General features: G+C 38.8%; 1 protein-coding gene across 4 annotated transcripts; it reads right to left on the bottom strand.

The window, feature by feature from the left end:
- Positions 1-7,646: 7,646 nt before the first annotated feature.
- LOC118429470 (protein PERCC1-like) lies at positions 7,647-24,924 on the bottom strand. Of its 4 annotated transcripts, none has more exons than XM_035839955.1 (4): positions 24,606-24,924; positions 23,364-23,500; positions 18,153-18,264; positions 7,647-9,481 (listed from the first exon to the last, which is right to left on the bottom strand). In XM_035839955.1, exons 3-4 carry the CDS (start codon positions 18,192-18,194, stop codon positions 8,654-8,656), a joined length of 870 nt encoding a protein of 289 aa, XP_035695848.1. In that variant the 5' UTR covers positions 18,195-18,264; positions 23,364-23,500; positions 24,606-24,924; the 3' UTR covers positions 7,647-8,653. The 4 variants fall into 4 exon arrangements, with proteins under 4 accessions (XP_035695848.1, XP_035695850.1, XP_035695851.1 ...); XM_035839957.1 differs by having other exon boundaries at positions 23,364-23,449; XM_035839958.1 differs by lacking the exon at positions 24,606-24,924 and having other exon boundaries at positions 23,364-24,112.
- Between the last annotated feature and the right edge of the window lie 739 nt (positions 24,925-25,663).

Here is a 25,663-nt window from a genome sequence, read left to right as displayed (position 1 = left end):
CGATCATCTTATCTTCTTGAAGTACCTGTATTAATGTTAATTAATGTAGAAATCGTATGACACCTGCAGCTTTCAACCACTGAACTTTATACCCGCCCTTCGTAGATTTCAAAAAGGCATTCGTTATAACCGTCGTGCCATTTAAATCGGTAGCTTTAACCAACCGCAGGCCAGCTCGCGTTTGATGTCCTTTCGGCGTTGTTTATAGTTTATCAGGAAGCGTTTACGTCCTTTCCGATAAACTGGGCTCTACAAAGAAGTGTGTTTGGACCACTTGGGCTTCCAAGGCCCAAACCCGCACACAATGGTGCCTTAACGTGACGACGATAAGAGGCTCACGCTTGGCGCCATTGTCTACAGACAATACAGATTAAGATACGCTACAGAAGACAAAGATAGAGCACATGATATATTGTTACTGACATCGCTTTTAAAAGATTGATGAAGAATCTTCGTGCTTGTGAAGACCATACTTGTCTCTGAGGTGTTTGGTCTTCAGTCGCCTTTGTTTTCGATATAGTCTTGTATTTTGTTCAGGTAATGTTGGATGATCCCCCAAGGATATCTATTGACGTCTTTATTATCATCATAGTGACTTGACTTACGTTAAAGATTGAAACAAATGCATACAATCTATCCCTGCTGGAGTGTCAACAGAAGGCATTAAAGTTTCTCATACATACATAAATGATTTTTACTTCGCTTTTGAAATATATCAACTGAGAGGGTATACTGATATTTCTATTTCAAAGATATAAGATACTCTATGATTATTTATTCAGATGCTCAGATGCAGCGTTTTGAGTTCATTTGCATTTGTATTGCTTTTCTTGAATTGAGTTGATAACCTCGGTGTATTAGTCACAATGTATTCATTGATTTTGCTATTGCATTCTTTTATTACAGTGTGAATGAATGTGAGTGAGGGAGTGTTGAGTGGGTGAGTGAGTGAGTGAGTGACAATGACTAAAAATGAGAAACATGAAATTGCACATTCTTTTCTAGAGCAAAGATATGAAATATAGGAGGTATACTACTCAAAACCAGCATTTTACATATTATTCTGTTGTTTAAAACAGCGCTATGGGTTTTTTTCCGTAAATTTACACATGATAATTTATCGCTATGATTTAATGTACCCACTTCAATCCGGATATGAGTAGTGGGTAACAAACAGTAAATATTTGGCCTCATGTGGACTTTATGGATAAATATACCGCAGAAACAGTCATACATAGTGAGGGAAGAACGTAGGGACCTTTTAAGCTTTATATGAAAAGAATAAATTGAGTGAGTGAGTGAGTGAGTGAGTGAGTGAGTGAGTGAGTGAGTGAGTGAGTGAGTGAGTGAGTGAGTGAGTGAGTGAGTGAATGAATGGAAGTAACAATGAGTAATTTGTGAATAAATGAGTAGGTGAATGAATGAATAGATCAGTGAGTGAAAAATAACAGATTCTGAATCAGTAAAAAATTGGAAGCTATAATTTTCACATTAGTAATAAATGTAAAAAAATACCTGTTAGACTTGCTTACATTTACACATCATATGAAATGTGCAAAATATTCTCATCGAGTTTTATAAATGTTACAATTTGATTTTTGACGATAGCTATTTTTCGCTCGTATACAATACAGAACACACTGAAAAGACGACATTTGTCATTCTTCGACAAATGAAATAGCTTAGACAACAATATTACTGAGTTTCCCCGCAACTCGGAATGGTCCCAATTGACAAGTCACAATTGAATAAAAGAATTTATCACAGCTACCACTTTAAAGAATGCCTTTGATCCTTCTGGTGGAAGATGTAGTGATAATAGTATAATGAATGGGAGGACCAGTAGGCATTCACGGAGGGGCCAAAGTTCGAGATAAACTTATCACGTCGCTATCTTGTAATGGATTGCTATAATTATAAGGACATTAATAAAAGACAACGTAATTTCACCCCATTTTCAGACGAGGCTGCGACCATGCTACGACTTCTGAGTGACCTAACATTTGATAGATGGAAGAATAAATTTCATACAAAAAACGAACTATGTTACATTTTGTGTTTTTTCTTGTCTTAGGGATGATACTTTGACAGATTTCATCATATTTCAAGTGTGAAACAAATGGTTATACAAATACAGTTTTGGCAACTGTATGTTTGCTCTGAACTCGCCGTCTAGTAGATAGAAGGCTTTATACCCCATTTCCACAAGGACGGCACTCTCGCGGCACTCTCTCTGCGACTAAAATTTTACAGATCGCTCAACGAACTACATAGAAAAGAAGCGAACTTTTTATTTACACTATTTGAATGTGTTTTGTTGTCCGTTCAGTTGAAATCAAGGGTTACACGTGTTCTATTTGGGTCGCAGTGAGAGCACAGCGCGATCGCCGTCTAGTGGAAAGGAGGCCTTATGTGTAACATCCTCTTTCATACTATACTGTATATCATGCAAAACGTAAAAGTTTGACCGAGAAGACAACAAAACACACAAAGCGTAAAAAGATTCGTTTCTTTTCTATACAATTTGTTGAGCGATATGTCAAAGTGTAGATCGCAGAGAGAGCGCAGAGTGATCGCCGTCTAGTGGAAAGGGGGCCTTAGCAAACAGGGTACGTCCTTGGGACCGGTGGACGGGGAAGGCCGGCTTCTTGGGCGACGGAGCCATGCTACGGTCCGTACGGGAACATTAAGCTCGTTTTGATTGACTAAGGGAAACATGCTAGGTGTTGATTATGTGCGGGAGTCCGGTGATATGATGAGACGACGCATAGCTTACTACTTGTTCTGTCGTCAGATGCGTCCTGTGGAGAATGGATATGCATATCACGGATGTCTTATTAGTAAAAGATTTATCATGACTGTCAGACACTAATTTTAAAGCAACAAGAACAGGTATAAGGAATTCTTTATGATTTTTGTGTGACATCCTGATTCGACCTCTTGGCTGATTTTGATAAGAAGACTGGACATAGTTATAGGGTGATCTGTTACTTGGACGTGTAAGGAAGTCTGAGAAAATGCTTTTCAATTCTTGATATCAGTCAAAAATTGTTCAATGGGCGTTTCCTCCCTCCGCCCTCCTTAGACACACACACATACACACACAAAACCGTGTGCATTTACTTTAGCAGGGGATAGTCCAGTGATTGTGGTTTGTTCTCAATCACTATACTAGTTCTCAAATGCTGATTGCTAAGAAAAGAAAGCGGTATGTATTCTTTTTCTAAACCTTTGGTATGACTCGACTGGGGATGGAAGTCACAAGAAACCGAAAACAAATGGGACATTCTGCACACTTGGCCATTGCACGGAAGTAATCAACTGTCAGCCCTAAGAAAACTATAATTAGTTTTGTTGGAGAACAACGAACTTTCGATACCATAAATAGTCTGTGGATTCCGAAGTAGAAGTTGATTGACAAAGCAGGTGAAGATGTCAACCCAGACACTTGACTGTAAGCTTAAGGTTTGATCTACTCACCTGAGTGAAGTAAAGGAATAGGCGTGTAAAGTGTTTTCCCCAAGGGCACAACTCTGAGATCTACTTGAGGGATTTGAACCCAGAACATTTACTAAATAAGTCAACAATCCTTACCACAAGACCGTCTGCCACATAGCTCAGTCAGTGTCATACTATTGGCAGATAGGTCAGTGTAAAAGTGTGGGCCGATATGGCATAATTTCTTGCCTCATCATTGTCTTTTGTGGTATGTTTAAAAATCTGTAGCAAACTATGATAATCCAAGGCGTAAAACATATTGTTTCCTTCTCCTGCTTCTGATGCTTTGCGATCTGTAATAATGTTTATAAAGTTCAACAAAAAAAAAACTAAAATCCATGGTAGCAAAATAGTAGGCCATGTATGCTACCTTGACCTACATGCATAACGAATTTGCCACCAGAAGATCTGCTGGGGCATTAAACTAACTGTATACATAGTTGTAACAACATCGGCTTCACGGTCTTTATCATCCTACCATTTATCATGTAACCTTGTTCCACACTTCGGAAGTTGCTCCTCTTGAAAAAGTACAAACATCTGGTTGGTCACCAGGGAGACGATGTGAGAAGGAGGTGATTTGACGCAAACGGAAGTGCTCACGAAACAGTCTCCTGTTCCCGTTTCTGCTGAAGGGGCTGAAACATCGAACATTGGTGAACCTGAAGGCGGTATCTCACTGCACGTACCTGGGGCACCGGTGCGGTAGTGTGGTGTTCGTCTACAAAGTCATACTTTTAAGTATTACGGAATATCTAAAATTGTTTTTAAAAAGGCAAAAATAACACATCAGTGCCTCAGTTGACGAACCCCGCAGTGCCACACCGGTGCTCCAAGTGCAGTGAGATACCACATTAGAACATCAAGAACGCGATAAACGACTTTAGAAATGAAATATGACTCAAATGCCGTGGTAAATGGTCAATGAACTAAATAAAATGTACATCGGATATGTGGGTTGTAAGTTGCTCTGAAAACTGAAAATTGTCCAGTTGAGTTGGCTAGCCATATAGTTACCGATTGTTACAACCGCGAGAAATCTTTAAATACCGGTCTAACCTAATTCTTTAATAAAGTATCTCTCATCTTTTGGCAAATTTCTAAGATTTTCAGTGCGCAAGATTCTACCAGTTGTATATCATCATCGTCGCGGGCTGCTTGCCCGGATCAGGTCCACTCTGTCCTTCCAAACGTCTCTGTCCCCAATAGCGTTCTCTAAGTCCTCAACCCGCAACCCCACATCACGAGCAAGCTGGTCTATGTATGTTAGTCGAGGTCGCCCAGCATGTGCATACCCGTTGTATATACACGGTTTTTTTCCTGCGAAGAAGACCATAATATGCCCAGGGCAAAAAAGATACAAAAATTAAAACTTCTGTTTGCAAACAGCATTTATCCTTGCAAATGAAAATCCTTTATGTGGCGAGGGAAAACACAGGAACAAATGTTTATGTCACTGGAATTTAATTCAAGAATTAAAAAATGAACCCAAAACGCTGCCACTCAATGACAACAAGACATTGCAGCGAATAATGTTCTAAAAAGTTGTATTGATAAAACTTTAGTGCTTTTCGTTGGTGCCTTTTAGCAAACTTTGAGATATTTTCCCATTTGAATCTAACAGACTCACACTAATATACTCTAGTCTCCAAACGTCGCTGGAGAAATTGTAGAAAATTGGCCAAATGAACGAAATGCCAATATTATCCTAATGGCCGTATAACTAATATCGTTCAGTCTATTTGGCTCGTTTATACTATTTTCTCAAGCGGCCAATGGAGTCCGACGAAGACCACTGTATACTACAAAAACGTAATTTTGCCTCATAATGCCATATTAAACATCAAAAGTCACCTAGAGTGGTAGATGGCAAGTGTTGGCTTATAATTAACGATAGATGAGGCATTGACAAGAAGCTTATGATATCAATAATGTACACGGGAGAGAAATTTGTTTTTTTCAATCCTTCCATCGTCTCTTATCTATATACACAGCCGGCATTTGATGTGACCGCACGCAATATACAATACTTGTCAATCCGACCGGCCGGGCTTTGATTTACTAGCCGTGCGTAAATCCTGTTCTCGGTAGTTCGTCATAATCCATGGCTTATGAACGGTCGTAAATCATCGGAGCTGCCAGTTGTGCTCGGCGGGGGACCACACATCCTGGTCCGCATGATAGGGACTCATTTACCACCGGGGCAGACGGTGAGAGCCGGTGGGATCAGTGAGGGTTTTAGGCGTTCCCACTACTGAATGTAACACGGTCATAGGTCAGGCTGGCATTTTGTCAAAGACGGTTTCGCGAAGTTATATGTTGGAAAACGTTCTTTGAGTGTGAAGTTTTAGTAGAGTATATGGGAAGGACAACCTCATGCCAACCGTTCACACTTACGCCACATCTTCAGAAAAGACGCTGGAGCCACACGTTTCCCGTATAGGAACTTTACACAACAAACATGTTTCGCCATGTGTCTTCCTCAGTGTTATGAGCTCGTATGAGCATAGTACAACATGTGCATAGTCATGTTGTGTACTGGTTCGAATAAAGTTCCTATACGGGGAACATGCGGCTCCAGCGTCTTTTCTGATGTCGTGTAAGTGTGAGCGGTTGGATTGATGTTGTCCTTCCCCACGCACACTTGTGTGTAAAGTATTGTAACTTGTTCTATATAATCACGAAAACAAGATAAAGGTAGTTCCCTAGCCGCAGGGACAGTGGGTTCTTGACGGCTGCGTCCAAGGCACGGGGTATGAAGGTGGAGCCCATCCTTCACCTTCTACCACCATTGTATACGATTTCAACCGAAGACAGATACCCAGGTATTAATTTTACACCTGGGTGAAGCGGGGAAAATCGTGTTAAGTGCCTTTCCTAATGGCACACCGTTTAGCCAGGAATCGAATCAATGACCTCTTGAGCTTGTACCCTTTTGCCTGGCCACTCGCACATTCGACGCCACTACATATATTATAGTAGTATAGCAATTTGATTGGTAAATATTTGTTTCAAGAAAATTGACGTTTTAAAACAATGACTTTAAGAAAAGAGAAAAATGAATATTAGCCGATATCTAGGGCATGTTTTCTTCCATTGTAATTCAATGCAAGCAATGCATTCAGTCAGCGTATTCAGTTGAAACAACTTGAAGATTGACATAATTTATCTCAAATATTTTTGCTTCTTTTAAGAAACGTGTACGCTTGAAAACAATGCCAATATCTGTCCATGGTATATGTGCTATCAACTACAAATTGCTACCTTTTTTCCAATTCCATACCATTGAATGAATGCCGAAACGTATCATCCTTGCGTGCATATACATTACTGTTCACCATGCAATATACGGCACTGGCACTTCGAACAACCAACCATACATAGATTTCTTTTTAGATTTATGATTTCCTGTGGCGTTTTAATAGAATTACGGGAAGGAAAAGATGGTCTGATGCGACCTCTTTTACCACCATTGTATATGAATGTATGTGTCTTTACATTTCAGGCATAACACTGGTGGCAGCGAGTGCATTCGCTCTATGCTAATTTGAATATTCAAAACACGCCATTGCGGTTAGGCCCCTTCTCCACTAGAAGGCGATGGACGTGCAAGCGTCAAGTGAACAAAATTTGATTTGTATGATCATTGATTTCATAATTGGAATATAATGCACGACGATGTAATATAATTGTGATGTGATTTAACAGACAACAAAACACATCGAAAAATTTGTTTTAAATCTATGATATTCGTTGAGGGATCTGTCAAATTTTGCGTAAAACCCCTGGCGACTGCAATATTTACCCACCCTCAGTGCTTAATTCGACGCAATTCCATAGTCTGTTGTTGATGACAATTCTAATTATCCACGTTGACAACATGAGAATTTTTCATAAAAAGGTCGCAGATGAAAGCCAAACTGGGAAATTAACTTATTACCTTTCGCACTTAGTCATTGGCAAATATGTCATTGCTACAAATTTATTGGAGAAATATTACTTCAAAACTTGACATCGCTTCGTGTAGCTCTGTGATACCTCATTTACAAAGAGAAACATGTAAAACATGTATGCCAAAGCAATATTAGACCTTTACTTTGTAGATACGTACCAAAGAGCACCGCACAAACCTATAAAAAGCACAGCTGTAAGCCTCAACGTAATTTATTTTCATCTTTACTTTGCTTCAAAACAATGCCCGTACAAAATGTCTTAAGCAACTTTTTTTCACAATGAAATAAACATCAAACGAGGAAGAAGAACAAAAAAAGACTAAACTTCAGTTTGTAAGCATTGAAGAAACCAAAAGACACAAACCGCACCACTATATATGCTACACAACGAGCTATGGTTAAGACATGGAAGGCCGGATGAAAATTGCACACGATAACATATGTCTTTCTGACATTGCAACTCACCTACGATTCACCTTAACAGTACATTTTGAGCAGACACATTACTGTCCGTTGACACAATTTCATTTGTTTTATACTTAAGATTGTTTGACCACAAAACAGTTACAACTGAGCACGCAAAATGCTTTGGCATTTCAGATTACAAGTAGTAAAAGTAACAGAATGTTACGCTTAATAAACAGCTAAATGTTGAAATGATATCTGAATCTCTGTGCCATAATTGAATATGAACATCATGTTTGAAAGGCATAGCTACAGTAAGAATGTTGTGAATTTTAGGAATGGCAAACTACTCAAAACACAACCTGAGTTTTACAGTTACGTGGAGTTCATGATAAGTTACTTGTCTTCTGTGTATATTTTATATACTGAACAATATGTGTATGAAATAATTACAGCATTATGATCAATAGAAGGCGCCCAGGATTTGCTATAGAGCAGACAACTTTTTTTATCATCAACATTAATTGGGGGCTGTCCGCAACATTTAATTGCATCTGCTAGGAACTGTCATTGATCTGACAACATAGAAAATACCTATATGCAGATTCCATTCATAAACGTATGAATTCCACACTCTGAAACGTTGACCAAGTATAACTACCAGTTTGAAATAGTAAAAAAAAAGTTTCAAGCATTTGTATATTTATTATCCTTTACGCTTGCCTAAGTCTGTACGTAGTAACACATAACTATTCTGAGACGATGACCAAAAGTTAAAACTATGACAATCACTACCGTTATGCTAGGCGTTCGATGGGAGAGTTCTCGGTGTCCATGCTCACATCTTCCGGGGACGAGGCCTCCCCCTCCCCGCTTACCTCACTTCCACCAACCTCGGTCCAAGTGGCTAACAGATCACTAAAGTCTGGTGTGCTCGAGTTGACAAGGGTCACACGCCCATCCGAAACTCTCGCATATGGCTCCTTGAAGAAAGAATCCGGCAACTTTCTCTTCTGCATTGGCACGATGTCTTCAAGACGCGTATCTAGCTTGAGACGCTTCAGCTTCTTGCTGGATTTGATGAGTTTGTTTTCTACGATGTGTTTCTTGAGACCGAATTCGAAGAGGTCTTGCAAGGGGCCGAGCGTGCCGCCCTTTTTGTAGAGACCGTCGCTGCCGTCTTTGCGCGACTGCTGTGAGTTCTTCGTCGAGTGTCCGGTGTCTGCCGAGTCGCCGTTCTGAGCGATTCGTAACAGATCGGCGTAGTAGAGTTCCCGACCGGACTTTCCCGAAGTGAAGCGATCCTCGTAAATGTCGCACGAGTCCGGATCGTTCTTTTTCCTGCCGAAATATTTCTGGATGTCGTTGTTGACGGATTCCGCGAAGTCGAGCAGCTGTTTGGTCATGTCGTGGGCGGGCTCCGCGAGGACTTCACTCCGAGGAGACTCGACGTCCTCCCCGGTGTAGTTCGAGACGTTGTCGATCTCATCGTCCTCGATTTCTTCCTCTTCTTCCTCGGACTCGGTGACATCGTGCATCGGGGCGTCCGAGAAACGCCTACGGGTGAGGTCGTCCTTGGTGCCCGACCCCGCCTTCACCGCACTACCGGTAGCCATATTCTCATGCTGTTGTCAAACAGAAAACGTGCGTGTAAGGCAGTGGTTAATATAATCAATCTATCACAGGCGACCTGTCACACAATTAATCAAATAATTGCCCTGCAACCGATGCCAGCCATTCAAAATATTGGCCACTGTCAAACACGCGCATGCGGCCTGATTCCCTATAATTAGAATGGCTGACCCAGTGAATTGGGTTGAAATTTTAATGTTAAAAACTTTTTCATGAAACATCTATAATCATTCAAGGTATAGCACTATTGAATATACAAAAGTTTAGCTATATGCTAGCTTGTTAATTCAATCTCCCATATACTATGGCAAAGTTTGCTATCATTTTCCTTTTCTTGCAATTGTTGGTTAATCCATTTCTTTCGAAAAATCCTTGGAATAAAATACGATAAAAGGGATATTACAACCCGTAATTGCACGCGTTAATTGATGCTAAATACAACAGAGTACATAGCAGAAATGCCCTAAAATTTGAAGAAGCTTTACAACGAATCCGACAAAATTGTCTTTTTTACGATTTTTGAAAAAATTTAAAATCTTTTTATCACAATATTTTGAATTTCAATATACATCTAATATATGTCTGTACATATAAAATATGAAATTATCCTTCACAATTGATAAGCATGCAATTCTAGGGACGAGAAATTAAACATTTAATACCAGTAATAAAGATTACAAATAATGTCGAATATGGATTCATATCGAATAACAATAATTGTCGGTGGGTTCACCCATGATTAGACATTAATTTGGATATAATGTTATATGAAACTCTACTTCAAAAGGTGAACAATGTAAAAACTTATCTTGCTTTTTCAACAGAAAATTCAGAACGATAACTCTAGCACTAAATTCTCAAACCAGAACCAACGCATACAACAAAAATGCGAGGCATATTTTCCCTTTTATTTCATAAATCAGTGACAATGTCATAATCTCTCGTTTTCCCTTTGCCACCATGTCATATACTTTTAAACTTTTTGCCAAACAAATGCCTTTTCCAAATTACATTCCTACGACACCGGCCTAAATGAGAAATGTGGAAAGCAGAATAAATATCGAGTAATTGGTATCTCATAATTTTCTCCCTAAGTGTTGAGAGTAACGTCAAATCTTGTTTGTTTAAAATAGCTGCATTTTTCATAATTTGTGTTCAAAATCGATGCCTTTTTGATATTTCTTAAGAATTATTTCCTATCGGCTTGTATCAGGCATTCAATGATAAAGCATTGTCAGCTTAAGGCTTTCTTATGAGACACTATACGACAAACGCTCCAGAATGTGGTAACCAAACGCAAACGGACCAAATAAATGTGGCATACGTCGGTTTTGAAACTTAAAAGTTCAAATGTGGCCAGATACAATATATAACACGCGTGAATGTAATACCTTTTACTATGGAAACATAAAAATTAAAAACATATGTAATAGTTGAGTCAAGCACTCTCATAACAGGTCAAGCAGGAATGCCAATATTACTATCCAAAGAAGTATAAAAAGTCATTATCGGTTGTAGAGTTGTGTCTATATACGCATGGCAGAAATATGCATAAATACCATACATGCTGTAATAAAATCATGGATACATGCTGTAATAAAAATTTGCAATACTTGAATGCGAATATACATGTACCCTTAAAAATGAACGTATATGTACGCTTCGGAATAAAGCCTCTTTCAATGATACAGAAATCTAAACATTTTTTCTTATATTTCGTGCAAATAAAATTTTTTGTAAAATAAAGAATGTTATATTAAGGGATTGCACGAGTAGTTAAATAATCGCCACAATAGAAGCCATCTGATGTTTTCCAAAGAAAAAAGTCCCCGTACTTTACAACAGGGGGCGCTAGTATAGTACGTTTGCCCACTGGACCATAATCCCCATTCAATACACTGGACCCATGTTTAGCTAGTCGTTAAATGTGGTTTACTCCCTCCCGAAATTGGCCCGATCATCGCAAAAACGTCGGCTTCGCTGATACAAATGGCTTCTTAACGAGGATATCGTGGCTATTTTTGAAAGCTACTTTCCGGACACTCGGAAAGAGGTAGGAAGAGCTGAAAAGAGAAGCCATGTCCGGGCCGGATGGTGATGTTGAAACACAATAGCGAGTTGCGAACTGTTAATGTTGCTACTTATGGTGAAAGCTAAAAACGGGTTTGCTTACTTACAGTCAGCGAAAAAAATACATTCTTCCCGTAAATGAAGGAACAATATATAATACAAGATATAATGATATACATAGTAACGTTTGTCGAAAGTACATTTAGAACGTCGCATAAATTTAGACAGCATGCAACTAAGCAATGTTTCAAGAGAACCTGAAGCGTTTCTCTACTCTAGTCGCTGAGAACATTGAAGATTACCGACACTAACCGTTCATGGACTAAATCCCACAGATTTATACCTAAGTTGGATGGCCGCATGAGTTGACTTTACAGTAAGTACATAGCAGTAGTTGAGTCAAGAACCATTTCAACCCTTTTGCGCATTATATTTCAAATTGGGAGTGTGCATACGCTGCATTGCTGTCTTCCTTATGACCAAGCCATTCCGTAAATGTTTAGTGTGCCCTTTATTTAGATTTTCATAAGAAGTGAGACTATGCAACCCAATAGCGACGCGTTACGTCTATAGCTTCGCTATTGAGACGTTCCAACTTTTGATGAAAAGTTTTTCATAGAAACGGTTTCGTATGGTATGAAAAATAACACCTTAATATGAAATTAGTGATTTGTTAGTCATATGTAAAATATATGAAGCTCAAAATGTGTTATTGTGCTCTTACCACAATGCTTTCCTCATTGAAAAAAGAACATGCTTAAGAACATGGATTCAAGGACCTAAATTTTACATTCAATTGGTACATGCAACTACGGGCCGTATTTGTTAGCGAATGAGAATTGTACAGGCTGTGGATACAGGGAAAGACTACCCTTGCACCGTGATTTCATATTGAGTAGTAAAATGAAGGTGGCTATTTGTTTTAGATCTCGACCCGCAAATCCCATTTTTACCATTCTAGATTTGAGTATAAGACACTGCAACAGTAGCCAATATAAGCAAGAATAGTGCCACTTGGGATTAGCTATGATAAGAGGGGCGAGTGACCGTCCTGAACAGGTGGACGTCGGGCGGGGGGCGTCTGCTTAAGCACTGCACGACACTGCACGTACATCTGTCACTACCTATCTGTCAACACCTAGAGCTCCCTAACCTGTCTCAACAGCGTAGTACTACCAAATCGTTTACGATGGGAGGCTGACAGTGTTTGCCCTCTTACATCCCTCTTGTAAAAGGCGCAACATGGCAAGTTAGGCGTTACCCTCTCGCTATTTCCACGGCAACTTCTCCGCAGAACTTCGCAGAACCTTTTCAGAGAAGACGTTTAGCCACTTCCTCGGAAGCAAATCATTCTTTCTTATTCCATAACTCACCTCTTAGGAAAAAGTTACACACTGAAAGATTCTTTCCTTTGAATTAATTTGTTGTGAAGAGAGATTTTCAGGTCATTGCTTTCATGGTAGGTAAAACCTAAATTTTTAACTGAAAAGTAAAATAAAAATTCAGTACAATGACGCAAAACATTTAATCTTACAGCCTTGTTTTGCGGTTCATTTGAATAAAAAAAACACGGTTGCATTTGTGCCAGTCAAAAGCTTTGAATGTATGATTTTTGTAAAATCTAAATGAAAAAATCACAAAAAAGGCTTGACATCAAAAGGGTCCTCCAATATTTCTTGGTGATGGCTACATTTCAAGAGGATGCATGTTGAATGTTCAGATGACAGTTCGTCAAACCACAAAAATGTGGATTAAGGTGCATCACCGTGCATGGGAGTATGTAGTATTGGTTATACCCCCTTTCCACTAGGCCGGCTTTTTGCCGCGCTCTCTCTGCGACCTAAAATTTGAAATATCCATCAACAAAAGCAAAGGTTACATATATCCTATTTTGGTCGCAGTTAGAGCGCAGCGCGATCGCCATCTAGTGGAAAGGGTGCCTAAGGAGACACCATGCAATGATTGAAATGCTAAATTTCTAAAGGCAGTGGCATTTGTTCCGTATAATGTCATATAAACCAGCCCATCAAAGTAATGATAGTTATTTTTTGGGTAGACAAAAGGGAGGGCGCAAACGTTTTATGATTTGTTAAAAAAATACAACAAAAACTTTTCATAGACATTATGATCACTGCTGAGAATACATAGTCTGCTGACAACAATCGGGTAATATTTTTTCATCATTGACATGAATAGAACAAACAGTTGATAAAATAGTTTACATATATTTACATGCCACTTGGATACAACATTGATTCTTTCTACGCCTATCTATTTTTGACCTAATGTTCACACGTGCAAGACCCGGTCACGTTTGTCAAACGACGAGCTAACGACAACGAACCGAGAAAATTCTAGAAACAATCGTGAATTGGTCGTGCACATTTCATCTTTAGCGAATCCTCGTCCACGATCAATTTACCCAGAATCACATTCAAAATTTTACGACAAAAAAATAGAATAATCGTGCGACAAAAGTGACCGCATCTTTACTTTGCGTTAGGCGGCCTACCTCGCCCCACGCCGGTCGATGGACAAAGTGCGCTCCGTTGCTAGGACCGTGGGCCGAAGAATACACAACTAACATCGCTGACTAATACCACGGGCCAAAGTTCTCTTATACCCGAGAAATCTCAAGATATACTTTCATAGTACAGCATTGTTAGATGGGAATAGTGTTGGTAGCTTCAAACGACTTGGGAACATATCATACATACATACAAATGGGCAAAAACCGTACGGTCTCTTTGACTGATATAGCCAGAGCGAAAGACAACTTGTTCGAAAATCGCTTAGACAGCGCATTTGTTTTAAAATCTACGAAAATACTTTGCACAATACTCATATTCATCAAAAATGCAAAATGTAAAATCTGATTATGAGAAAACAAGAAATGTACTTTTAAAATAAAATCACAGTTTATGATACTTACACACGAACTGGCATGTATGTAATAATTTTAATACATCCAAATGCAATAAACGATTATTGTAATTTCAAAAAGGTAAAAAAATATTAGAAATTCACTATTTTTCTATTATATGACCTCTATTTTCATAAGACAACGGCCCATCGTGCGACAGTATGACGTAATAACAATGCATTGTACTAAGATGACGGCGATGAAAATGCATCGTGATTTTCTTTGGTGTAAATTCAGAAAAGGACGCTCAATTCTCAGTTTTCAAATGATAACACCATGTCAACCGTAAATTTCAGTTTTGTCCTTTAAAATCTCATTCTTCGGACGAAATGCTTCCAAATGTAACTGACCCTTAATGCCACTGTCTAAGACCCCTTTGCCACTGGACGACGACTCCTGTGCGACCGTATATAAGAATACTAGTAGATGTGTGTAAGAATTATTTCATGAATGTAATATGATGCAAGGTGGAAAGGGATGATTTAAACAGAACAAAACGTTTAGAGATTCTTCTTTATTTTTGAAATTCGTTGAATGATCATGCAGTCACTGAGGAATCTTTGAAAACTCAACGGTCGCAGCGCGTTCGCAGCCGACAGTGGAAATGGGCTGTATTAACTGTGTACTGTACCTGTTTATTCTATCGGGATACCTTACGGTAGGTCTGCTGTTGGGGAGCTGAGTTCTCAAGCTGCGGTCGTCTAGCACGATTAGGAGGACAACACAGCCCAAGTAACATCCGAATTCTCCGAGCCTTACGGTATTGCTTGGGACACTGCATACGTGTAAGATGTGTAGCTGCTTCGCAAACGTATTTACTTGGTAAACCACATTCGTTTTTGGCTTGGATATGTGGAAACTTCTAAAACTGCAAGCTTTGTGCAAGTATGATTGGTGATTGTAACACCTGACCTCGTGTCAAAACAATAAAGTTTTCGTTTCTCAAAACATCCTGATATATCCACTCATCCCTCACTAGGTTTGACTTAATCCAGTTAATAATTTGTATAATAGACTACCATTTATCACAGATTCTACATCTTATTATTGATAAGAGGTGTTAAATCCGATTTATCCCCACTTTTCTTAATTAGTTTATGTTAGCAAGCGTGGGGGCTTGTTCGACAAGTTGGTGGACAAATTTATTCGCCGCTATTTTACACGGTTGTTGATCGTTCGGTAATCTTATTACACAACAAAGGCAGTAAGACAATTGAGATTACAGGGATAATAACTTTATCATACAGATACTGGGTTTTACATACTCTACTATCCCAATGATAAACAACGACGACGGTATGGTTTTTGTTGCATGTTTTTTTTTTGCCATTTGCAGATATCTGTATCAAATTTTCAATCCTTAAAAATCTAAATATGAAGCGCTCTAATGCCACTATAGTGTCTTTAATGTTCACAACAAGACAACAATACGCTGCAAAAAGTAGCCCGGAATCAGCATTCGAATGCAATGCTACGTACCACTTTAAACGACACTATAAGAAATGGCTAAATGTTTGAATTGAACAAAGATATGTAGCTATACAGTTATTAAGGATAACCATTGCATGGACTAGTCTATTGCTTATTATGACTTAGGCCCCCTTTCCACTAGAAGGCGATAGCGACGCGCTCTCACTGCGACCTATATAGGATATGTGTAACCTTTGCTTTCACACTGGGGATATCAAACAGCATGTAAAAGTGGGACTGAGAAGACAACGAAACACACAGAGTGTAAAATGATTCGTTTCTTTTCTATACAATTTGTTGAGCGATCTGTCAAATTTTAGGTTGCAGAGAGAGCGCGGTGAGAACGCCGTTTTAATAAAAATGGAGCACAAGACAGCAGACCCGAGAAAAAAACTTCAAAAATTCTATGACGCGATGATTACATATTTTCCATGGCAGAATCGAGCGGATAATTTCCCGTTGAAGATCATGACATTAAAGCTTCTAATTGTATTCATTTATAACCCTAAAATAATCAAAAGGCGACCACCGTCTGTGACTGTGGTTTAATTCTGCCATTAATTTTTACCAGTACCCCCAACACGGGGTCAACTCGGGGTCACCAATGATCACTTGAAACTGACACCTGCTGAAACCCACTCAAACCACCCAGAAACTTACCTAGAGTTAACAGATACAAAAATCTTTATGACAAACGTTTGGAGAGGAGGTTTCAACAATTCTTTCATAAAGAAAACGTAAATACGGTATTTTGTGAACAGAGGGTCGCAACGTTTATTTACTTGACCTGTGTTCGCCTCTACTCATTCTGTGTGCTCGAGTTTGGACGATATCTCTCTTTGTACGAGTTTATATGTACAAGAGGCCGGTCCATAGGAAGTGTCCAAACCTCCGATTTATCCGGCCCATCTTAAAAGCTACAAGTGTTGTTCCCATCGTGTTGTACACAGCAACGAAAGTAAAGTACATTTCTAGGCATCCCCCTCCCATCCTGTTTATGCAAAGTTAGGCCAACGTGTCAATTTGTTGCTACCCAGAAGGGGAAAAATAGCCCCAAATTTCGGCGGTTGCTTGCTAAACCGGCCAAACATAAGCCCCCAGTTGTCACAACATGGGTTAAATGGGTCGCAAACAATTTTAGCTGTGGACAGAAAGGCGCAGCTGGAGTCGTGCGTTTGCTGTTGGATCACGCACGGTGTGTTTAGCGATAGCGAGAACATTTGGAAATGTCTACCACCCGGTAGCAATATCACATTTAGCCATATGTATACTATGTCCGAAGATGAACTGTGACACCAACACAAAAAGTACAAAAATTTCAGAATGCCAAACTTCAGTCTTTTTCAAGAGTAGACAAAAATGTCAGATAAAGACTGGAGTTGGGCAGTTGAAAATTCAAGTCCATTTTCGTGTTCGAAATAACAGTTCACCTTTGCTTAATTGTAACTTCTACCAATACAGGTAAACCTTTGAGCTAATATACACTAGCTATCGATAAATTGCCTGCTTATAATATCCTTTGAGTAAATTGGATCCAGAATTATCCTATATACGACAACAAAACCTATGGACAGTGTCATACATTACGCAAGCAATAAGACATACGGTACCTCAAATATTGTAGAACGCTACCACATTCTAATGCTACATGGAGCTTGTGTAAAATAAGTAAAAGATAAAAAAGATGCTGCAAAAACTTCAACAATTTGCAAACGGGCAAATGGAATTAAGACAACACAAAATGTGTATCAAAAACTACAACGTTAACACGACTAGAATTGTTTCTATCATATCCCAACTTTTGTTCTGTTAGCAAAGTCGTTTTGCAGCCAAACGTAGAATTCCAAACTTACATTTAGAAGATACACAAAAACGTCACACCAAAAAGAGAGATTGAAAAACAGGCATTATATAATGTACATGCATACGTTTGACAAAACTACATTAAATTTTTCAGCATGTATACTGAAACATACACCGTAGCTAGCAGTTTAGTTTAGCGTAAAAATATAGATATATATAATCTAATACACCTCTATGCCTACGGCTGTCGTCTTTCTATATGGTTATAGTTCGTGCACATAAGACAACAAGCAAGGCATTATCTAGAATATGCAATTCCAGCTTTCTCCCATAATTTACCTCCCACATAGTTTACAATACAGGATGTGATAAGTAAAGATAATAACGTTATGACTCACCTGGGTAGAGTAACCAAGAGGCTGTAACAAGCACACGGCCATATGTGTCCGGTGGGTGCGGGGGTGTTACACTGTCTTTACTACTCAATTCTTCTCACCTAGAGCTTGGGAACTGTATAAAAAAGACAAGACATATTCTTCTAAAACCATAAGGTTACACCAATTATGATATCCATATAACTACAACATATTAGCAAGCAGAGATAGAGAAAATACGCATCCAAAATCCGGCGATATTATTGGTGAGTGGGGACGAAATTCCCAGACGCATTACGAGCGAAATCTGACGATAAAATATACTTGTGTAGACAAAAATACAATACCATAGTTAATATTATCAGGTGCAATGTATTAGCCTTTAGACTAGAATGGTATAACAACAAAAAGTGTTGAAATAATACGTAAAGAAAGGTTTTGCAAAGTAGCAAACTCGGCATTTCAAATAATCATTTGAGTACCTTGCAAAACGTTAAAGCCGTTGTTTCGCCACAAGCCCTGATTACAATGCAATCTACACCTACTACGTCTACATGAACCATGGATTAGTCCAACTAACACAACGCTGATCTTTTATGGGGTCGGGATGTTGATCCCAGGGGGGTAAAGAAAAACAAATTATAATACTGAAGTGTGATTGGTCAACAAAGCGATGAAGTCATCGGTAACGTCGATAGCGATCGGGTCTTGACCCCACTCTTTCAATCAAAGGGAATACACATTATTCACATCCTGTTAAAAAGCAATGAGCATCATAATGTCTATGGCGTTACATTAGGTGACGGTTTATTTGATGCCATTGTTTCCAGAGCAGTCGACGGGTAAACACGAGGTAAACAAAAAGTTGTTTGACAACCTGGGTTGGTTCACAGGTCCGTTACCGCAAGGAGCGGTCGGGCCACTCTTAGTTAATTGTATGAATGACATCCACGCGCCTGTCAATTTTCACCAGTTTAAAAAAAAGGAAAAAAGTAGGCGACCATTAGAAATTTTGTAAATCTCACAAAGAAACTGCAAAATATATGCCGTAAACAAATATAGAAAAACAGATACCAATGTCCCGAAAGGCTTTTTTGTAAAGTTCTTTTTTGCAATGTTGCCATGTACATCGGAAAAGCTATGCCGAAAAATCCATAAAATCCAAGAAGATAACATGACAGAACAAAATGTTAAAAATCATTGTTTGGTATAAACCATGTTCTGTGCGTTTAGTGATTTGTTTAGCGTTCCACACCACATACGTTACATACTGAAAGCAACTTTTCACCAAACTTTTTTGTTCTTTTTGCTTACACGCTTGCATTAGTTTTGGAGAGACCAGGAGGTTTCATCCATATAATCAAATTAGCATGGCCTCAGTGCCAGGCGTCCACACGTGGACTAGATAATCATTATAGATATATTTGGACACTTTTGAAAAATTTATGACCCCACTTCAGGTGTGTCAAAGAGGTGACAGGTAAAAACAGGTGTTGATCAGAAGAGAATGATGGGGTAATATTTATTGCGTTGTTGATAACAGATAAGGCGAATCATTTATTTTGCGTCGTTGCAATTTTCGCCTGTCAATTCTTGGGTCCTAAAGCATGGTCATCAAATTTGCACGTTTCCTTTTTCTCTAATCTCATGGATACTTGAGAATGGTATACCTTTCGAAAAAAAAATGTAAGAATGGTTATAATTCAAAATCGGTGATGGACAGAAGCCATATAGGTAGGGATAATAAGTAGATTTCATCATCTTTTGAATTATTCTTACAAGAACTATGGTCTTCATAAGCTGATGTTGTATTGTTTACACCGAATACCCTTTGGTATATGTTAACCAGGCAAAACATATTAGTCAAATAATACTTTTTATGTTATTTTCGTTTATACCTAAAGTAAATAACTTGGGATTGTCTTTTTGGGATTGTACTTAAAAAACAGTTGAATTCCCGATTATAGATATGGAACCATTTTAAAGTTTTATTCTAAAACAGAAAAGTAGTCCAACCAACAACAGAGAGTCCAAGAAAGTGGGACATTGAGGATAATGAAAAAAAAAACTTCTTTCGACATTGTCCGAAGCTCTTTTGAACTTCTTGGCAAGTCCGCAAATATACACTTGTCTAATCAATCATTATAGATACAATTTCCGATATATCCATTGCATTGTGTCTAAAAATAACACGACGACATGTCGTCTGAACTTTTTATGAACTCCGTGGCACATATTTGTGGTTATTAGTCGTTAATAATTTTCGGAGTGAAGAAAAGAAAAGACAGCCTCTGCTGTATTGCACGGGGGATGGTCATCTAAAGGACATAGGGGTCAACGAGCGGTCAGCCATTGTCCGAGTCCGGAAGCTTGGTACAGTGTGTTAACGCTTGCGGTCAATTAAATGGTGTAAAGGTAACACTCTTTGACTGGTAACATGTATGCGTTTGTTGTTCGGGTGGTTTGAGAAAAGAAAGGAGTTTTGGACCTTCAGATGGCCTATTCAGCAAATAGACAACCATTGTGGCAATATGCAGTTGGAAAAACGTAGGCCATGTGTAATAAAACAATGTACAATTTATTTGCAATGGTAATTGACACGTTTAGGTTTTAAATTTTGCACATTGCTTCATTTTCTGTATTCTGTATATCTCAAAAATATAAAAATGGCAAGTACAATTGGTTTTGATAAGTGAAGTCGTAGCCTTTATGAGGGCAAGTCTTTAGGTTTGAAATATGATTTATGCAGTGTTTTGGAAACTACATTAAGATAATGGTCGCGGTAGATGTTTTAGCAATTTATCAGAGATCTAACACTGTTGATGATAGGACAAAGGGTGTGCTTTTAGACCACAACCATCCTTAGTAACATCCAATGACCTGCATCGTCTGATCAATTGTGTCGCGATGAAGAACAATAGACACGGTATCTTATGACTATAGCAACCTGTGTAGGAAGTATCTTAGTGATAACCATGTGTTACAGACCTTTTATAAACAATTGTAGGCTTAGTCCAGCAGCAGGGGTGAAAACTGGAGGGTAAAAAATTGTCAAAAATGCATACTCCTAAAGAACTATGGACAAGGAGGCATCTCATTTTCTGCCCTGAATCACTTTTATGGCATTTTTGGATGTATGTTTGGTTTTTATACCCCGGTACTGAAACCAAACGACCCAAAATTTTCCAAAAGGATGCCTACACCATGTGCATTCACATTTGTGACATACACCACTTCAAAATTTCTGTTTCGTTTTTTTTCTTTCTACCTTAATACCAAACTGAATTTGAACTGTATATTTTCAGCTACCATGCAAGTCATTGTATCAATGTCAATGCAGCTGGAATTTCATCTCCGCTATTCGTATATATGTGCTGTTTCAGATAAAAAATACGCAAATCAGAAATTGTTGATAAGCCGAACCATCTTGCATACCAAAATAGGTTTGCTTCGTCTGAACCATCGTAAATTATTTTCATAAGTTTTAAAACAATGGTACTCGTATCATACACATGTATACAACAAGTCATCGGGGAACCATTCAATATCTACTGTTTACAACATTAAGTGCATTCGCGGTATCAATGTGGATTTTCTTGGGTTGAAATGTATACATTTTTATATACAAACAGGTTGATTGGACAGTCGTCTCTTAGTGGACTTATTTTCCCAAACTTGCCAACTTGAGACGTCCAACCCTACGATAGTCAAGAAACGGGCAACTTTTGCAAGATCAGTATCAAAACCTTCTACGATAAGCTTCCACTTGAAATGACTGATCGCTCCGGACTAATATTTGCACATATTCAGTGTATGGCAAGATGAGTGACAAGTTGGTATGGAATGCGCCAAAGTTGGTCGCCAACAGGCGAGTGTACACTTTTGTATCTGTGTTCTATCTCCCTACTCCACTTAGTCAAGCAGGAAAACAATTCTGCCCTTATCAAGGGGACTTCTACTGCACTTCCTATATTTAGGCGTACCTGTCGCTCACCAACTGATGTCGTGTTATCAATTCAATTAAAATGTATGCAAGGGTGGGTACGCTACTTAACGGTAACTAGGCAGGTCGTGGAGATGTTTTAAGACAGATGCTTTGGCGTAGGGTGAAAACTTTTACAGGGCAACTAAGGGTCAGGGTAGAAGTTTTGGTGACTGGTAAGTATGGAAGTGTTACGCCACCTACAACAGTGCTTTATGTGTGGGTGTTACGTATACAGGACCGCCATCATGGCTTTTAGCTAGCACAACGCGTGGTGGTTGGAAACGCGGGGCTGGACCGTATCTCGGCACTCAACGGTCGAAGGCAACGTCGGGGAGGGTAGGGAACTGCAACACTCAAACCAAATGACCCCTAATGTTTTTAGTAAGGTTCTACTTTGTAGCATAACATACTCAATGGCATTAGGTGGAGAAAATAACAATGTACAATATTAGATACGATATAAAATGCGAAGAGTGACTGTGTCACCACAAACACACGTATACAATTTATAGTCTTCTTTCATCAATTTACTGTTAAGTCACCTGCTGTATGCAACCTTATAGAAATCATATACTACTGACAGATGTCAATCAGTACACAGAGGTACCTAAAGGGTATCCTCTGTGGTCTAGGACGGGTCATCGTACACAGGTGTTGTAATTACTATATAAACATCTTTAACAACGAAGTCCCTGTTAGTGTGCCGTTTTGTGGTGTTCAAAGTCCCAGTGTTTTTAAGTACCACCACCACCACGAAGTACCACCTACATGGCCATATAAAACTCTAAAACGTCTTAATTTCTATTAATCAAAGGACTTAACAAGCTTTACAGCTTGAGTGATCGTCATTGAATAGATACAAGTGACAGTTGTATGGTCTTCCAAGTGTTAAACGCAAACATATAGACCATTTTGTTTACTACCTTTTTTTCACATTTGTAGTTTGGTTCAGAATATGGTAAACTTTCAATTCAGTAATAACAGCCAAAAGAATAATAAATGTTCGCTATGATTATGAAAAACATGAAGATGAATTGTTCAAAAATATATGTGCAGTCGTCATGCCCGTTATCTGAAAACCTATATCTGTAGTGAATTATCTTTTAAGGTTTTTGGAATTCGAGTGAACTAAGAATATGTTGTTCACAGCTAGACGGCATGGAGTTCTATGTGTACAATAAATCATATCAAAAGGAAAACAGATATGCATGTTGACATGTTTCATGCATGATTTGGATTCAAGTACTCACCCTTCAAGTGGACTCTGCACGTGGTGTGTATTGGTGAAGATCGGGTGAATGCAATGCAAGCTGCGGCAACAGATGACCATCGAAAGCTGTAGAAAAGACAGGCAGATCTCACGACGATCTCACCGGTAGTACCTCGGCTGTAGAGAGAGAGAGAGGAACAACATGGCTTGCGGGCAGTTCTTATTTGCGGGCAGCCGTTTACTCGCTAACAAAAGGCTTAGCGCTTCGGGGACGACCTTTAGAACCCCGTACGTGCGCGGGTGTCAACAACGGCGGGCAAACAAACCCCGGCGGGCGGCCGTGTATGTGTAGCGCCCCGTTCGTGCGGTAACGGGTTTACCTTACCATACACTACACTAAGAGTTCTTCTTTCCCGTTAATAATTTTTTATATGTAAAGGTTTTGATTGTTATCATGTTCCTTTATGTAGAAAAGTGTTTCCTGAATGGTATTGGTGGAGCGTGGCAGCGATATAGTTTCGTGGTCACATAGTGGGTTGAAAGGCCACCTAGCGGTTGTACTCGCTTGCAGGACCGCATGGGTTGCGACGGGCGCACGGGGCTGCACGGGGCAACTTTATCTCTGGACCTACCGGATCGACACTTGTCATTTATCGGAAATCCCGCCCAATACTCTCGTGTTAACACGCGCAAGGCAGACAAACTACGGGGATAGAATTCTCAGTCTAGCGTCTGAATCCAAGGAGGGCGAAACTTGTTAGGGACTGTTGTAATCTTAAACGTTGATAGTGTAAAATGCAGTACGTTTGACTTGAATGATACTTCAATAATAAAAGCAAGCTCGAAACTGGGTTAAAATATGCTTCAATATGAAACGAGGAACTTCGTCATTTATTGAAGCATCACAAAAAAAGACAAATTCCCTGCAGCAATTTTCTGCTGTGTTATAAGACTAAACAAGTGGTCAAGCTGCTAGCAAAGAACTGCAGGCATTAATTGTGTTTTAATGTAATTGTAATACAGGTAGATTGCCAATCTTCGGTAAATGGACACAATATTTCAAGGTGGTCCAAAATATGCTACGATAGTAAATTTGTATAAACTGTACATGTGTTACATACAATGTTTGCGTTATGGGCACTATTACATGTATCCACAACACAAACTAAGCTATGAGTTATAATGCTCAGTAGATAATCTATACTTTCCCGTACTGTAATACAGGAATATCTATTCGCAAAATCAAATGATTTTTTTTAAGTTGCATAAAAGACCGACATACCTGGATTTGACGTTCAAACGTCAACTGACGACGAAACGTCGCACCTGTTCGCGCCCACCTTGACGTAATGGTACCAGCGGACGGAATGGCCCGTACTGTTCTAAGCCGGTTGTTTTTTATACGGCGGCGAATGACCTCTCCGATAAGCCGGTCCCGACCACATGATTGACACCTTCAGCACACTACCATGTCTAAACTTCACGTCAACAGTGCATAGTTTAGAGCCATCTGTCATGGATAGGGGACGTGTTGAAGGCTGTTTGAAAGCATGCCACATAAACTACATGGACGCATATATCTCCGTGCGAACGGTCCGGCCTGTGAAACTTAAAACAACTGGTAGTACTATAATGAAACGTGTAGCTGTTTTTAGCAAAGGCTGCCATTGGAAAATGAGGAAGTGGTTCTCTCTTAGATTTCCTTTTGAACGGTTGTCAAAAGGATTAAATAAGGTACTATATCTTTGAATTTTAAATTGCGCTTGAAACAAAGCTAACACAAATTGGTAACACAAAAATCAATTTTATAATGGCCTTGTAAATTCATAAACAGTAGTTCCTACACAATGTAACGCTTAAGACTTATTTTTACGAAAGACGAATCGGAAAAAATAGAGTAGCTCTGTTTTAAAGAATGTTGACATAAATTGTTCTTCAATATATACATATATATATATATATATATATATATATATATATATATATATATATATATATATATATATATATATGCAATACATATACTAGCACAGGTGATATTTGATATACGTTTCTTGTACATTGTACTTATTGAAAATTGGGATATTATAGATATCAATGGCTCGCGATACTGACAACAATGCAGTGCAATTTTATCTCAACCAATGATATCATATCATAAAACATGGTTATGCAAACAAACATAACAAAATCATGCATATGATTCTGACTTTTGTACGGAGACTAATATTCAATATATTTGCTTCTACATTTGAGTAGCATTTACCAGGCTCCCTACGGGCGCTGGAAAATATTAGCAATTAGTCAAATTGACAAAAAAAAAAAAAAAAAACACCAAAG

Source organism: Branchiostoma floridae, chromosome 13 (genome assembly GCF_000003815.2).
Source record: "Branchiostoma floridae strain S238N-H82 chromosome 13, Bfl_VNyyK, whole genome shotgun sequence".
NCBI lineage: Eukaryota > Metazoa > Chordata > Leptocardii > Amphioxiformes > Branchiostomatidae > Branchiostoma > Branchiostoma floridae.
This window is presented reverse-complemented; position numbering and strand designations above follow the sequence as displayed.